The sequence below is a fragment of the Triticum aestivum genome, chromosome 6D (assembly GCF_018294505.1).
Source record: "Triticum aestivum cultivar Chinese Spring chromosome 6D, IWGSC CS RefSeq v2.1, whole genome shotgun sequence".
Lineage (NCBI taxonomy): Eukaryota > Viridiplantae > Streptophyta > Magnoliopsida > Poales > Poaceae > Triticum > Triticum aestivum.
Window position 1 is genome coordinate 113,036,295 of NC_057811.1, and position 16,909 is coordinate 113,053,203.

Here is a 16,909-nt window from a genome sequence, read left to right on the forward strand (position 1 = left end):
CCAAAAATACAAAAATACCTTGCTGCGTTTTATTTCTATTTATTTTATTTGGCGTTTGATTTATCAATCTACTACAATTTACCTCACGTCTGTTTGACTATCTTGAGGCGCCGTACCCCGGAAGGGATTGACTACCCCTTTAACACGTCGGGTTGCGAGGATTTGTTATCTGTGTGTAGGGGTTGTTTACGTTGTGTTGCTTGGTTCTCCTACTGGTTCGATAACCTTGGTTTCATATCTGAGGGAAATACCTACCGCCGCTGTGCTGCATCATCCCTTCCTCTTTGGGGAAATACCGACGTAACTTCGAGCGACATCATTCGCCCGGCAGCGCACATAGGCTCGACAACGAAGAAGAAACGGCCACGACATAGCTCGTTCAGAGTCAGGGAAGAAATAAGGGCGCTCACAGCTTGTTCGTCGAAATGCTCAAGGAGGAAAAAGAGGAAGGAATAAAAAGTAAAAGTAAAAAAACACTTGAGTCATTGACAGGTGGGACCCTTGTCCAACTCAGCATATTATCCACATAAGCACGCCACGCCTGACAGGTGGGCCCAGCTTGTCAGTTTCGTTGTTTCCGCGAGTTTATCACACCATCACGTGACAGGTGGGCCCAGCTTGTCAGTTTCGTTGTTTCCGCGAGTTTATCACACCATCAGGACTCCGCATTAGAGATTAGGCGCAGGGTTGATGGTTTTTTTTTTTCTGGCATAAATGTGGTACAAGTTATTATCGTAGCCTCAACTGTGGTGGTTTTGGGTAAATAACTCTAACTATAAGATATTTGGTATGCAAGCCAACGCTTTGTTTTGCGGAATACCAATGCTGTTGGTGTAGGGCGATATAATCCATTTACCCGTGTTGCTTAATGGCTGTTATGGCCATATTCTATGTACTGGTTCTACAATGTTACTATCGACGATGGCAACAGAGGATAAGCCTTTATGCAGTGGTAAAACTCTCTACATTTTAGTAGGACTATTGCATGGAATTATGTAGACGGTGTTAGTGAACCTACTACGTCCCTCTTGCAAATTTATTGCATTCCCCATGTTAAGCAACAATAGCATTTACCAGTGCTGTTCTCAGTACTCAATAAATTTGCAATGTTGTTCCCACATCCCAGTAGAAAGAGGTTTGATATGGACCAGCCTCATGTGCCTTTTGGGTTCCCGTCTGACTGACCATTTTGAGTGCCCAGTCATTGAATTAATGGCTGAAATAAAGATGATTTCCTTTTCCTAAGGCCAGTGGTCTATCTGGAGGGTGAATGTGACGCCTCTCAGCCCAACGGCATATCAGTTTCTTCATGCCCTCATGCCTGTTGTGATCCCAGTGCCTGCCCCAGCGTTTTGACATCATGCCACAGTCTCTTCTGGCCCTGCCAACGTGTTACAATTGGTTTGGTTTGGTTTTGGGTTTGTTTGGTTGTGGATTGCGACAAATTTAAAGTTGGATCACAAAGGCGCACACGCACACCACCAACAGTTTTTGAAGATACGTGCATTTTCCTTGGCCCCATTGTGATTCCTCTCTGATGAGTCCCATCTCTTTCACATCTTCAGTTGAGACGCCTCTCTGATGACTGGTTTTCTCCGCAATGGGGAACTGAAATCTGTGCTTCTTCCAGATGTTGCCGACAGTTGTACTGTCAGTTTCCCACTTCTTCCCGGCCACTAGGCTGATATTCTGTGGCTGAATAGTGCTTTTCTGCTGGAGATGCAGATGGACTGTTAATTCTGCACAAATTCAATTTGTTGTCCAAGCTCATCTACACCCGGTGAACAGTAAAATCTAAAAATATAGCAAAAAGTCTGATTTTCTTTTTGTGGCGCAAGATGCTTAAATGCGTGATGTCTGTGCAAAATTTTAGCTTGTTTGGACATTTGAGGAGCTTGTGGCAAAAAAGACAAATCCTGTGTGAACAGTGTTCAGTTCAAAAGTTTCTCCGACACCCAAATTTTGTCTTTTTTGCCACGAGCTCCTCGAAATTGCTGTCAATTCTGCGCCTTTTGTCATACATACTAGCATGGATTATGAACCCACTGCATGCATTTATTTGTGGACAGAGTACTATCTACGCAGTTGCCCAAAAAAAGGAACAGCAGTACAATCCACTGTGTGTGCAAACCAAAAGGGAGATTCATTCATTGCAGGAGTAGCCTAGTTTGGTTCAAAACTGAAACATACTACTTGTCTGAAGCTGGTCCCAAGTTGCTTGCTATGACAAGACAGTACATGCAAGATATACTCAGGAATACATATATGCCTCCAATGGGAAGAGGCCCCAGATCCTCTTGGGAATCGGCAGGAAGAAAACAATCATCGTAGAAAGAAACTATCACGTACAGCTTCCTTCAGTAGATCAGCCAGAGTCCTCACCATTCTCTTCGCTTCCCTTGTACTGACAAAATAGCATGATGCCCTTGCCTTCGTTGTCAGCGACGTCATCAGCACCCTGTGCCTTAGCAGCGATCAGCGAAGCCTGCAACAAGATCCAGGATTTCAATTTCGTAGCCGCAAATTGCCATAAAGTAAGTCCTAAATGGTTACAAACCATCAGTTAGCTTCATTCAGTTCTGAGGTACTCATTGGTCAGCTACGAACAAATTAAAGTACATGTAGTGGTATACAATACTTAATTCAATTAGCTAACCTGGATGGTAAGCGCCAAGTTATCCTAATCTAGTAGTATTGTATACTGTTGTCTCATTTTCCACGCCTGGTCAAGATGACCTCATAGAGGAAAGGAGGGGGATGATACATAAATTAGGCCCAAGATAATAGCAACCATGTATTCAGACTGCAATGATAAGATTCCTCAATTGGCTTACTCTCTAGTCTCTACACATCTCCCCTAACTACCTCACACACACCCTAAAGACCATGATTGAAATATTTCCTTAATTGGCTTGCTCTCCTTAACTGACTTGCTACAAAAAAATAAGATCCATTTGGAATGTGAGTTCAACCGACTTAATTCGAGTTCAAGGCCAAGGAAATATAAATAAGTGGGAATGTCTTTAGCATAAGATCTGTAAGAAACTTATAACAATTTCTTAGGCAATTAATAAGTTTTAGCATGCAGTGCACAACAGCGTGAAGATACAAACTTACTTTTACGAGGGAAGCATCCTGATCTATTCCCAAGGCCTCCAACTGAAGCTCTGAAGGCACATACTGAAGAGCAACCTGATCTTGTACCTATTATCTCATACTCCCTCTGTCCCAAAATAAGTGTCTCAAGCTTAGTACAACTTTGTACTAAAGCTAGTACAAAGTTGAGACACTTATTTTGGGACGGAGGGAGTATAAGCGTCCATACCAATATGTTTGTTGAGCTCATGCTTTTACCAGATCTCAAGAAATACCAATAGCACATGTGTTGTTAGACAAAAGAGGAGTCAATGTAGTAACAAAAAGACAAAAATCCTCAAGTAACCACCATAATCAAGTCACCTCTGTCACAAGAGCCATAGCTTGCAACCATGGCCTCTGCTCAAACGGGAAATTGCAATATGTTTCTTTGTCTTCCTGGCAATGAGAAACTAACTAAGAAAAGACACATTAAGCAGAAAGTGGCCAGAGATTCGAAAGATATGTACAACCCGAAGGAGGTGACCCAGAACGCGAACTGGATAGGAGATGCTAGATAGAAGAGGCAACTAACAAGATGACGATAGTGAGTCAGATCATAAGGAGGCTCGCCATCAGAAGCTCGGAGGTGAACATTAAGAAAACTGAATCTGTTTACCAAGTTTACAACCCTAACATAGAGCATCTACAACCAGAATGTACCCCTTCCATTCCAAATTATAAGATCTTATAAAAAAATGAGAATCGGATGTATATAGACGCGTTTTAGTGTGTTTGTTCACTCATTTCAGTCTATGTAGACCATATTGAAATATCCAAAACATCTTATAATTTGGAACGGAGGTAGTACTAATTTGAGCCCCTATATATCCTCGGACGTGTCCGGTCACCCCTCAAATGTCCGCGTCCACAGCCGTCCCCCTCATATGCTAACCCCCAAATCCATGCAATGCATGCAACGTGAAAATAGCAAGACGTAGATCAACATAAATAGGACAGGACATACCAAGTTCGACATAGCAAGACATAGATTGTTCGATAGCATGTTCAACATAGCTACATAGCAAAATACGATAGCAAACTACTAGTAGATGCTAGTAGATACGGAGGGGATGCCAGACTTATCGCTAGTTTGGTTACTACATCGACTCCTCTTTTGTAGATACAGAGGGGATGCCAGACTTATACCAGGCCAGGCGTGCAGTTGATTCCCCAGATCACCAACCAAACAATGCACAGGCGGCTCCATGCGCTCTCCAGGCAAGGCACTTCAACTCAAGGACGAGAACCAAACACGCTCTTAACCACTTCCTCGTTGGTCGCTTCCACTTGGGGTCTCCGAAGCAGCGGTTGTAGTCTTCGGCGTAGGCGTCGATGGCAGGAGGGGAGTCATCGCCGTTGTTGGTTCTTCCGCTGTCAGATGAAGAGGAGAAACGGATCCCGACCACACGCCAAGCAGCGCGGGCCTGCTCCTTAGTGAGTCGGGCGGCTTATGCCACGGCCGCCGCCTTCTGTTTCGCGAGGCGCTCGGACTTCTCGATGCCAATCCGGAGCGCCTTCGCATTTTTGCCACAACCGCGGCGGTGAGCGTCTGCCTCCACCGAGGTGAAGGACCGGCGGATGCGTAGCGGAGGAGATCGCCGGGGGGGGGGGGGGGGGGGGGGGGGGGCTCGAGCGCGGATCTGCACCACCACCAACCAGGCCGGCTGAAGGCCTGCGCGGCCCTTTTGCCTTCCGTAGCGAGCGACCCGCACCTTCAACTCAGGCAGCCATGGCAGCAGGCTCTACAGTGCGGGCACGAGCACCCAGCGCCTCTCGGGAGAAGCAAGGGCTAGAGGTGCCAGGCACCACTAGTCGCCCCACCACATGAAAGGGGAGGGCACGGACAGCGATGTGCGGCTTCAGGCCAATGCGGAGCTGCCCCTTCGATCGCGGAGCTTGAGTTCCCGCTCCTATCCATCCATGAACGGCGAAGGGCAATGCGGAGGATGTGCTCCTCGTCGTCCGGGGCGAAGGAGCTAGATTCCTCCTTGAGCGCCCCCCAGACGATGGAGTACGACTCGTTGCCGGATCCGTTGCTGGAGTTGGACATGGTGTGGGGAGGGGAGGGGACACGAAGTGGACGGAACTACGGAAGGAGACAAGCAGTGGAGCGGAGTAGTCAAGACTAGACTAGGGTTTTGTCCAGGGTGGGGTATTTGTGGGGTCAGACTAGGCCAGTCCGACGTGGGGGCCGCGTCCGGACCGCCCCACATTTGGACTAGGTATGGGCTGGGTATAGGCGAGTGGTTGGGTGGCGAATTCGTGACCAGACAATGATCGGGTTGTCCCCCCGAACGTTTAGCAGGGGTTTGAGGAGCCTAGTTGTAGATGCTCTAAGGATGCCCCCTGAGGCATACCACAGAAGACCATGAACTAAAAGGAGGTGCAAGCGATATCCTCACCTCCTCCCTCGCCCCCTTACATTGATTTTTACTCTTCATGCCCTCCTTGGTTTGGAATAATCAAAACCACATCGATACGTTCCTTTCCTTGTCCTATTGGAAACCATATCATGCATTAACTCAACCAAATCTTACCATAACCATGTCCCGCATCAACTCAATCAAATTATATCTTATCAAAACCTGAAATAAATCAAAACTTTCCTTGCCTTCCCTTACCCTTACCCAACTAAAATCAAATCTTAACAAGACCTCGACTAAATCAAATCTTTCCTTACCATCCCCTACCCATACTCAAATCAAATCAAATCTTACCACAATCTAGAATATGATGGGCGTAAGGTATATGTCGGACATGATTGTTATTGAACCAGTATAACATGTATGCCCCGTTGCAACACATGGGCAAGTAGCTAGTAGTATTCAGTGTAGCACTAAAGAAAGCTCTATTAAACCAGCACCATGCAGATGAGTCTCCTCTACGTGTATCTATGTGAGTGCCTTCAGAAGAGACATGGAGCACACTCACAAAGAGTTGGGCATGTCGTGGCTCAAACTCCTTACAGAGCCACATCAAGAACTCGGAAATTTGTTGGAACTCCAGGTCAACACAAACAACCACGCAACAAAAGCACGTGTGACAACCAGCAATGCAAAGATAATCCAACTGACGCTGAATAGCAGAACTCTAAGCGTAGAACTCATCAACAGAGGCATCATCCTGCTGAAGTTTTGCCCCTGCGGACTGGTAAATGGCATCACCAGCCTGTTGGTATCGCTGACGAAGGTGAGTCCATATGATGAAGGCCGAAAGAGTCACACAATCTCATAAGAAAACTGAGGCAGGACATTCACGACGAAGACGGACACAACACGAGCAAGAGCATCACCATCAAGCCACTGAGTGTAGGCAGTTAGCTGGTGGCGGTAAGAGTCCACAGCCTCCACTAAGACTGGGCAGCCAATTGATCACTGATCACGGCAAGAGTTCGAATCTTTTTCATAGTTGGGAAAATCTAACGAGGGGCGTGCGCATCCTCACCCTCCCGTGCGGCGGGGCGCTGAGATCCGTGCCTGCGCATCGCGTGGTTCAGCGAAACGGAAGTAGCGCACACATCAAGCCCACAGGATGCTTAGTATCTAGCATTGTCTTCCCTGCCGCTCTTCTATCCCCCCTCCCCTCTCTCTCCTCTATCCCTTTATTTCTTCAGCAAGATCACTCCTCCATACTGGAGGTAGCTCGTGCCTGCTCTGATGCGAGCGCGCCTCGGCTTCCAGTGAGCGCAATCCACGCTCCTTTCTCTCTGTTTTGCATCACTGTTTTTTGCGGTGTTTTGTTTACAGACTTCATGGGGTGATCTTAATCACCCGCGAGCTAGACGACGAAGGGATAGAATGGGGCCCGGGACTCCAGGAGGTGCCACGGGATCTCTCAGTCACATGTATGCGAGCGCTAGGGATTTTTGACAAGGGGAAGACACGGGCACGAGAATGGCAAGGTCGGCAACCAGTATGGCAACTGATACACCAAATCTAGAAAGTAGAGACAACTAATCTGGAAATTACCCGTACAAAAAATTCATTTTTGGTAACTTGACACAATTAATTTGGAAATTAGTACAACCAATCTGGCAATTAGAGATAACTAATCTAGAAACTAGGTGCAGGTGAGTACATCAAATCCATCTTCGACAACTTGAGACAATTAATTTGGAAACCGATACAGCGAATCTGGCATTTAGAGACAACTAATCTGGAAATTAGGTGTGGGTGAGTATAGCAAATCCATCTTTGGCAACTTGAGGCAATTAATTTGGAAATTGATGAAGCTATTATGGTAACCAGGGGAAATAGGCATGTACAGCAGATCCCATCTCCGTAATTTTTGGCACAATTACTCTAAAAATTAATACTACTAATCTGGCAACAACAACAACAACAAAGCCTTTAGTCCCAAATGTTAGGGAAGCAACTTATCTCTATTGAAAGACCATAGGGCATATATATATTACATAAGACTTTAGGTGCAAGGAAAGTAAACATAGACTAATAGGACTCCTAAACCAATACTATTAGTTCCTAACACCAAACAAGTCGGGGTAGGCTAGAGGTGAAACCCATAAGATCTCGCGACCAACTCATGGCTCTGGCACATAGATAGCAAGCTTCCACGCACCCCTGTCCATAGCTAGTTCTTTGGTGATACTCCAATCCTTCAGGTCTCTCTTAATAGACTCCTCCCATGTCAAATTCGGTCTACCCCGACCTCTCCTGACATTCTCCGCCCGCTTTAGCCGTCCGCTATGCACTGGAGCGTCTGGAGGCTTGCGCTGAATATGCCCAAACCATCTCAAACAATGTTGGACAAGCTTCTCTTCAATTGGTGCTACCCCAACTCTATCTCGTATATCATCATTCCGGACTTGATCCTTCCTCGTGTGGCCACACATCCATCTCAACATACGCATCTCTGCCACACCTAACTGTTGAACATGTCACCTTTTAGTCGGCCAACACTCAGCGCCATACAACATTGCGGGTCGAACCGTCATCCTGTAGAACTTGCCTTTTAGCTTTTGTGGCACTCTCTTGTCACAGAGAATGCCAGAAGCTTGGCGCCACTTCATCCATCCGGCTTTGACTCGATGGTTCACATCTTCATCAATACCCCCATCCTCCTGCGACTTTGACCCCAAATATCGAAAGGTATCCTTCTGAGGCACCACCTACCCATCAAGGCTAACCTCCTCCTCCTCACACCTAGTAGTACTGAAACCGCACATCATGTACTCGGTTTTAGTTCTACTAAGACCCTTTCGGTTCCAAGGTATGTCTCCATAACTCTAACTTCCTATTTACCCCCGTCCGACTATCATCAACTAGCACCAAATCATCCGCAATGAGCATACACCATGTGATATCTCCTTGTATATCCCTTGTGACCTCATCCATAACCAAGGCAAAAAGATAAGGGCTCAAAGCTGACCCCTGATTATCCTATCTTAATCGGGAGGTCATCAACGTCGACATCACTTGTTCGAACACTTGTCACAACATTATCATACATGTCCTTGATGAGGGAAATGTACTTTGCTAGGACTTTGTGTTTCTCCAAGGCCCACCACATGACATTCCGCGGTATCTTATCATAGGCCTTCTCCAAGTCAATGAACACCATATGCAAGTCCTCCTTTTGCTCCCTGTATCTCTCCATAAGTTGTCGTACCAAGAATATGGCTTCCATGGTCGACCTCCCGGGCACGAAACCAAACTGGCAACTAGACTTAATACATCCACTGCTGAATCATGCATTGCCTGAATATTAGATCTTGTTTTACTTGACCAGAGACTTTTTTGTGTCCTTTTTTTTGTCTCTCCTTGGTGTTTTCTGGGGTCATGCAACATCATCCACTGCTGAATCATGCAACATCATCAGCAACCTTAGCAGCATGAGAGACAACCTTATCAACAACAAACATAGGGAGTGGTGAAGATTCCACGGGGGCAACAGGGCACAACAGATAAGAAATCTTGCCAGAGTATGCCCAGAGACGCAGACCACGCAAGGGATGGAAAGGAAGCCCGGTGACAAAGAAATTGCCTTCTTTTTACAATGCTTAAAGGGAACCAAGCAAAATCACATGATGTCAGACGAGCATGGAACAGAGCAAGGACCGACCCACCAAGCAGCGGCAGCGGCACAGGCACCGCTGAAAATCGGCAAGCAGGGGCACTGGCAGCCAGCTCCTACAACAACAACGGGATCATCGCAAAGACCGCAATGGAGGCTAGCAGCTAGTGAGGAAGAGAGGTGGCGGGGCGCGGATGCTTCGCTCTAGGACGGTGGCGGCTAGGGTGGGTTGGCGGCTGACGAGCAAGACACGTGGCAGGGCAGGCATGCTTCGATGTGGGGCCGCGGCAGCCAGTTCCTAGTACTCAGGCGGGTGGATTTCCATAATTTATTGTACCTTGAGCCAATGGAGAGAAATTCTAACCATAATGAACTTTTGCAAGTAAATTTCCAAATCCAACCACCAATGTAGCCACCAAAATTAGAAGTAACCTTTTCAAGGGAAGAGCCCTTGAAAAAGGTAAATTTAACAATAATTTAGTATCCAACTGAATAGCATAATTTTACTTTTAGACTACTGTATTACAAAACAAATTATATTATTACCAAATTACAACCATCAAAGCAGAATATATACTGTGTTACATACTTGTTTGTTACTCTAGTTTTGGCGGCAATATTTTCCACTAAATGCTCCTATTAACATTCTTTGGATGCTGATGTGAGTTGGGCATACAATTGAGTCAATCTCTTTTTAAAAACTAAGTCTTTAGATGCTTTTTGTCCCATAGCTTGGAGCTAAATGACAAAAATGTACCAAACTGGAGGTACAATAGAAGATAAATGAAACATATTAATTAAAAAGGAGAAAAATGACTCATGATTACCAGAGCATCTCTACCATCAACTAACTTCCTTATAAATAACTAAACTAAGAAGCTATTTACATGCTCTACTATCAACAAAAACAACAAAAGCCTTTAGTCCCCTTAGAAGACATAAATATTTCCCCTTTAAGCATAAATTAGTGGAAATGTCTATAGCATAAGATCTGTTGTTAAATACTCCCTCCGTCCCATAATATAAGAGTGTTTTTGATACTACACTAGTGTTAAAAACGCTCTTATATTATGGGACGGAGGGAGTATTATGCAAGGAGAAACTCGGTGGAATCAACAAATATTAGCATGCAGTGCAGTATGGTGTGAATACACAAGCTTATGTCATCTAATCTGCTATGAGATGCTATATTCCATCAGTGAGAAAGAGTAGTACTATCCGCCACTGGAAAGATATAATGTGAAATGATGACAATAAAATAAGTATGGACAAGATTTTAAAAATTGTGATGTACCTAAGCCACTGGAGAGAAGTTCTGACCACAATGGGCTTCTGTGAGCATATTTCTAAATTCCACCACCAGTACTAGAAGTTTTGCAGACACTGAAGAAAGTGTGTTCAGCCATAATTTGATGTATCCAACAGAATAGCACTATTTTACTTTTCAAATACTCTGTTGCAAAACAAATGATATTATACTAGATTGCCACCTTCGTCAAAATATATGTAGGTTAGAAGTTTGTCGCGTCTGTATATATATATATACTTGTCCCTTGTTTTGGAGGTAATATTTTCTTCCACTTAATGTCTGTTTTTTTTAGTACTGACGTTTGAGTTTGGGCCAACCTATGTTAAAAGCTAGGCCATTAAATATGTTCCGTGTGCTTAGAGCTAAATGACAAAGAAAAAATACTAAAAGGTATAAATGAGATGAAGTCATGATTACGTCAAAAGAAAAAGAAACAACTCATGATTACCAATCCACCTGTACCATTAATTAACTCCCTTAATAAGTAGACTAAGTTAATTTCGTGCTCTACTCTCAACAGCAATAAATACTACAATTAATCTACAACCATATATAGAAGACACATAAATAGTTTCCCCTAAAAGTAAATTATAGCATATATTGTGTAACAGAGGTGTATGTGTAATTGTATTAGCTATTGCTAGCTGAGAGCCTAAGAGGAATGTATGATTTACCTGGAAATGATGAGTTCTAGAGATGGAGAATATTGAAATGACACTCTCCATGGACATGCTTCGTCAAGTTCAACCTCATTAATCCTTTTTGAGGGGCAAAAACACCCCACTGAACCAAAATCCAGATTCTCCTGGTTGCAAAATTTAATAACCAAGTACCTATTTTTTTAACATGTTAACATAAAATCTGTTAGAACTTAGAACCACTTCAACATTGATTTTTTTGTTTTGTAAAAGGAAGCATGTGCATGGACCAGAAATAATGAAATTTTGGAATGCAAGAGAGATCATTAAGATTGTCTTGACAAGTCAACAAGACGGATCTTCTCAGCCCTCTGTCCTCTAGATTATTACTAAGGACAAAGACTACAACAACACTTTTGGCTTCAGATTATGCCATAAAATAACATGGAAATCACTTCCTATGTGGTCCCTAGAAGATACAAATGTCACAAGTATCTAGGCAATAAATTTGTGTATTAATGTGCCCAAAGAATGCTATGAGCATAATTCCAAAACTCATATATTGCTTCAATGTGCTCACAAGATTCCATTGGCATAGTTCCAAATTACATAAAGAGGTAAATAGCCAAGTGACTCAATTTCATGTTCTACTCGCCAAACCATTTTATGCAAGGAACACATACATCTAATCAATAATGTTAGTTGTATAGGAATCATCTTGATTGCTTAGCCATAGATTAGTTTGTCTAATTATTCAGAGAAAATTAGTTTTTTCTAGCATAACACGATAGCGAATTATGACTCTTGCTAAAGGACAGTTAAGAACACTGCAGAACAAGTTCTGAAAAGTAAGCCCATCATTCTATCAAGAAGACGGGAAGCATAAGGAACAACAAGTCAAGGAACTCATTGTCCCTGAAGACCGATACAGGTAATACGGCTATATTTATAGTTTTCATATAATATGTGTTGAAAGCTTCACAAAACTGTCTAGAAGCTCCCACCTTGATTGCCCTTGTGGAAGTGGGCTTGCAGTTGTGGTAGCTTTTGGATAGATGAACCATTATGGACACCTTGAACCTGAGCATTTTGCTGCTGCTGTAGATGAGGTGGTGGATTTTCTGTCTGCACATGCTGAGCAGCAGGTTGTTGCGCTACAAGAGTAGCATTTACAGCCAAATTTTGATTCTCCAGCACTGACTCATGCTGGACTTGAGGTTTCGCCTTCTGCTTACAGTTATTGTCTCTAGGCTGATAAGTTGTGCTTGATGAACCATAGTTATAGGCATTCGTCTGTTGAAACTTCTGGAGGACTTCTTGAACAGGAGGCGGCCCAGGTAGCTTAACATGCATGCACTTGCAATTAGGTCCATTAAGGCAAAAGCCCACGCTAAACCTGCAATTCAGATTGGAAGGAAGACAGTTTATGTTAAAGTTTAGACAGCACTCCTTACAACAGCTAGACTGAAGATTGAAATGGGCTTAAATGCCAAGTCAAACAGTATATGATCTAGTGGGTAGCACAGGAGACAGAACTTTGAGTAACAATATGAATCGTCACAGAAGTTAAGGATTACATCAATCACTAATTAAACAATACGAAAACCAGTTTAATTGAAGGCGCCAAAAATTAACAAACTGAATCAGCTAAATCAAAACCTACCAATTATGTTCTATTATGTGATAATTCTTAAATCCATCATAGTTGGTTACTCCAGAAATTCATACAGCATGGGCACCTAGAATGCACAGATGCGGATACGTGTATCAGTATCGGGCCAATGCAGATACGTGAATTCGCCATTTTGGAAAAGTTTTACTGTTCTTCTTAATTCACCAAAATACTGAGCTGGTAGGTCAAAGTCCATAGGAGAGGATCAGAACACTACTAACACTGTAACATGGCTCCACAATGGTGCCCTTAGGTTGGTAGGTTCAGCAGGAGCCGCCATCTGGAGGAGAGTATCAGAGGAGATGAGATCATAAGAAGAGAAAGGAGAAGAGGAGCAGCTCGTTGTCTGCTCGCCGCCGGTCTGCCGCCGCTTGCTGTGGAGCTCGGGAGGAAAGCAGCAAGGAGGGGAAATATGAGGCATCAGGGGACTAGGGTTGTATCGCTACTTACCTCTTAACTGGGCTGGACCATATCCGAAACGCACTGGCCGAGTATCCATGAAGTATCGGCATTGTTTTGGATCATCTATTCCCTGATACTCAGGGGGTACATATCCAGAACATATTGGAGCAGTATCCGTATCGGATACGGTGTCCGTTGCGGGTTCGCTGCAAATACATAAACACCAATGTTTTTATGGCGTAACGCGTTTTATGGCGACCGACCCCCTTCATAACATTATAACGCTTATTAAGTATGGTGTGGCGGCACCATAGACACAACCTAACTTTGTATGATTGCTAATTAAATCACAACTTCATAGACATAACCTAACTCTGTAGCAGATCTGGAGGGGAAAGGGGGTGGAGGGAGGAGGGAAAGGGGGTGGCACGACGAGGGGAAAGCGGAGAAAGGGAAAAGGGGTTGCAGGAGGAGGGGGTCGTGGCAGGTGTGGAGAGGAGGTAGTGCGGAGGCTGAAGCTTGCTGCCGTTGGCTGGTCACCGGAGAGGACGAGGTCGAGGTATGCAGCTCCCTCCCTCCCTCCCTCCCTCCCTCTCTCCCTCTCTCAGCCTCTGTAAACTTCGCAGGACTAAAATAAAAGTGATTGAGATGGAGATGTTCCTCACATTATACACTCCGGGATCTCCTCGTCGGAGCCGGATCCAGCACCGACGGCGTCGAGGTCGAAGCGGAGGCTGCCCTCGTCGCCGTCCATTTGGATGCTTCCGCTGTCAGGGCCATGGGACGGCCCTCCAGCGGCGGGGATGGGGGCTTCGAAGGACCAGACCGAGGATCCGGTGCCAGCGCCGGCCGCGTCGAGGTAGTCCTCGATGTCGAAGTGGAGGCTGTCCTCGTCGCCGTCCATTTGGATGCTTCCGCTGCCAGGGCCATAGGACGGCCCTCCAGCGGCGGGGATGGGGGCTTCGAAGGACCAGGCCAAGGATCCGGTGCCAGCGCCGGCCGCGTCGAGGCCGTCCTCGATGTCGAAGCGGAGGCTGCCCTCGTCGCCGTCCATTTGGATGCTTCCGCTGACAGGGCCATGGGACGGCCCTCCAGCGGCGGGGATGGGGGCTTCGAAGGGCCAGGCCGAGGATTCGGTACCAGCGCCGGCCGCGTCGAGGCCGTCCTCGAAGTCGAAGCGGAGGCTGTCCTCGTCGCCATCCATTTCGATGCTTCCGTGGCCGCGGCCACGGGACGGCCCTCCCACGGCGACGATGGGGGCTTCGGAGGACGCGAACCCGGATCCAGCGCTGAAGGCGTCGACGTCGTCCTCGAAGTCGAAGCGGAGGCTGCCGTCGCCGTCCATTTGGATTGAGGGAGGGTGGGTGGGAGGGGCTAGCTAGGGTTTGGGCGCTGAGATATTCGTGTCTGGTCGGAAAACGTTTCGACCCAGATCCAGCCGACTGGTTGAAGCGCTTCGTCGGCCGCGCTGCGAGCCGTCGGATCGTTCACTCACTGATCGTGCGTTAGGGCAACTCCGACGCACGACCAAAAAGACTTCGGTTTCGTTCGGATTTCGTTCATTTGGGCTGATAAACGGGCAAGTCCGTCCGTTTACCGTCGTGCGGTTGTCGGTGTGCCCAACCGGTCCGTCGCATCCCAAACTGTCTTATTATTTGAACTTTAAATTTAACACAAAAATACTCAAATAAACATTGCAAATAATATAAAAACATTAATATAAGCATTAAAACGTCCATGGTAGCCAGGTTCACCACATCAATATAAACATAAACTTAAAAACATTTATAAAACTAGATAAGGGTCGTCGCCGCCGATACCGCCATCGTCTTCCGTAGCCGTCGTCCTAATCGTCGTCGTCGTCGCCAGTGAGGTCGACGTACGGAGGTGGCTGCCAGAGGTAGGCTGGCGGCCCCTGCGAGGCGGGAGGCGTCTGTTGTGGTGGCTGCGGTGGTGCCTGCACAACCTTTTCCCGTGGCGCGGAAGGTGACCACGGGGCGGCGTCCACCTCAGGCGTGCACAACACGGTCTCCGTCCATGTCCAGGACGGCCCGACCAAGGCCTTGTTCCATCCCGTCGGCTCCTCCTCCCTCGGTGCCTCTTCCCGGACGTCCTCCATGGCCTCCTCATTAACGTAGGCGTCGAGCTCTGGGAAGGCGACGTCGCCGGCCGCTGACAGGGCCATCATCTCCTCGAGGCCCTGCCATTGGCGCTCGTCGTGGGTGTGAAGGGAGTCCTCCATCACCTACCTCATGGGGTCCTCCTCCTCCTCGGCCGTCATTGGCGCGGGCGATGGCGGGGACGGAGATGGCAACGGCATAGGAATGAGGCCGTGAACCAGCCTACGCCCGCAGGGCTGGGGCAAGTCCTCATAAGAAGCAAGTGGTTTTCCATGTTCTATCGGATGATAATGAAGCTGATGATGAAGAACTTGCAGAAATCATCAGAGACAGACAGCAAAGGGTTGCGAGAGCCAAAAGCAGCTATGTGCCTCTTATGCTGGATCCGAAGAAGATCCTTGACTTCATTGACCTATGGCACAAGGATCCAAACACTCCACTCCCTGACCTGAACTTGACTCCTGGACAGAGTCACATGTTGACTTCCTTCATAGCCGAGGAAAAATGGAAATTTGAGAAGGTCAGGTGAGTAAAGAAGGACCAGTACAAGAAGGAGTGATTTCTGAGGAGCAACATTCTCACCCTGTCTCCTGAAGAACTTGTCGGAGTTCAGAATGAAATCAAAATCCTCAGTGATGAATTTGACCGATACCATGCTGATTGGCTACGAGCCAAGGTCAGATTTTTCAACATCGCTACGAACCTCAAGGCAAATGTTGCAGCTCCATCGCAACAGAAAATTCCTCATACTGAAGCATCTGCTTAGCCTACTGATGAAACGGCAAGCGCAGCTGAAGAAATTCAGGCTGCTGAAGAAAGTACCAGGGTTGCTGAAGAAATTTCCAGCTCCTGAAAAAACTGTCAGGGCAACCACCAATGTTGCGCTTGAAGAACAACCCAGGCCAGCTGAAGAATCTGCTGTGTCTGAAGAAACTGAGAATGCCATGGCGACTGCATCAGTCGTGCCTGAAAAAAATACACCAACTTTATCTGCTCCTTCTGCAACATCTTCAAAGGTGAAGACAACCACACTTCCTTCTACATCAGAATTAAAGAAAACAAAGGTTGCGGAGAAAGAAGCCCGAAGAAAAGGAAAGCATCAACCTCTGTAGAGTCCTCAGCTCCCAAAAAAGTGAGGACTTTGACAAGCTCTTTCAGCGAACCAATTGATGCGGTTCCAATCTCAATTGTGCCATCAAAGGAATTAGTCCCGTTTGGTGAAGAATATGCCATTCATGATGATGACACTGATGAAGAAAATCCTTCTGCTGCTTCCTCAGAGCAAATGGACGAAGAAATTGAAGTGGAAGTTGTTGTTTCCACTCCACTAGTATCATCGCCTATGCCTCAGTTCACTGCTGAAGAGGCGGGCGTCGAAGAAGTTGACGAAGATGTGGCCTACTACTACAAATCTTCATCCCAAGCCTCAAAATCCTCAGTCTGGCACAAGGAGGCCAACATTCAAGAATGTCGATTTCTTCGCTGAGCATTATTTCTTCACTGATGAAAATCCTTATGACTCAGAAAGACTTAGGCACAAGAGGGTTTGAACTGCAAGTCAGATGAATTTCTATGCCTCTGTTCTGTTTGACAAGGA

General features: G+C 46.1%; 1 protein-coding gene across 11 annotated transcripts; it reads right to left on the bottom strand.

Moving 5' to 3' along the window:
- Positions 1-2,122: 2,122 nt before the first annotated feature.
- LOC123143963 (zinc finger CCCH domain-containing protein 45) lies at positions 2,123-14,605 on the bottom strand. 11 transcript variants are annotated; one of them, XR_006471155.1, is made up of 6 exons: positions 13,858-14,604; positions 12,123-12,514; positions 11,155-11,313; positions 10,466-10,554; positions 3,118-3,204; positions 2,123-2,485 (listed from the first exon to the last, which is right to left on the bottom strand). XR_006471155.1 is itself a non-coding variant. In XM_044562958.1 (4 exons), the coding sequence occupies exons 1-3, from the start codon at positions 14,535-14,537 to the stop codon at positions 11,171-11,173; spliced, it is 1,215 nt and encodes a 404-aa protein (XP_044418893.1). In that variant the 5' UTR covers positions 14,538-14,605; the 3' UTR covers positions 2,123-2,485; positions 11,155-11,170. The 11 variants fall into 11 exon arrangements, 3 of the variants coding, with proteins under 3 accessions (XP_044418893.1, XP_044418891.1, XP_044418890.1); XR_006471153.1 differs by having other exon boundaries at positions 3,118-3,289; XR_006471154.1 differs by having other exon boundaries at positions 10,466-10,624; positions 13,858-14,603.
- Positions 14,606-16,909: the final 2,304 nt, after the last annotated feature.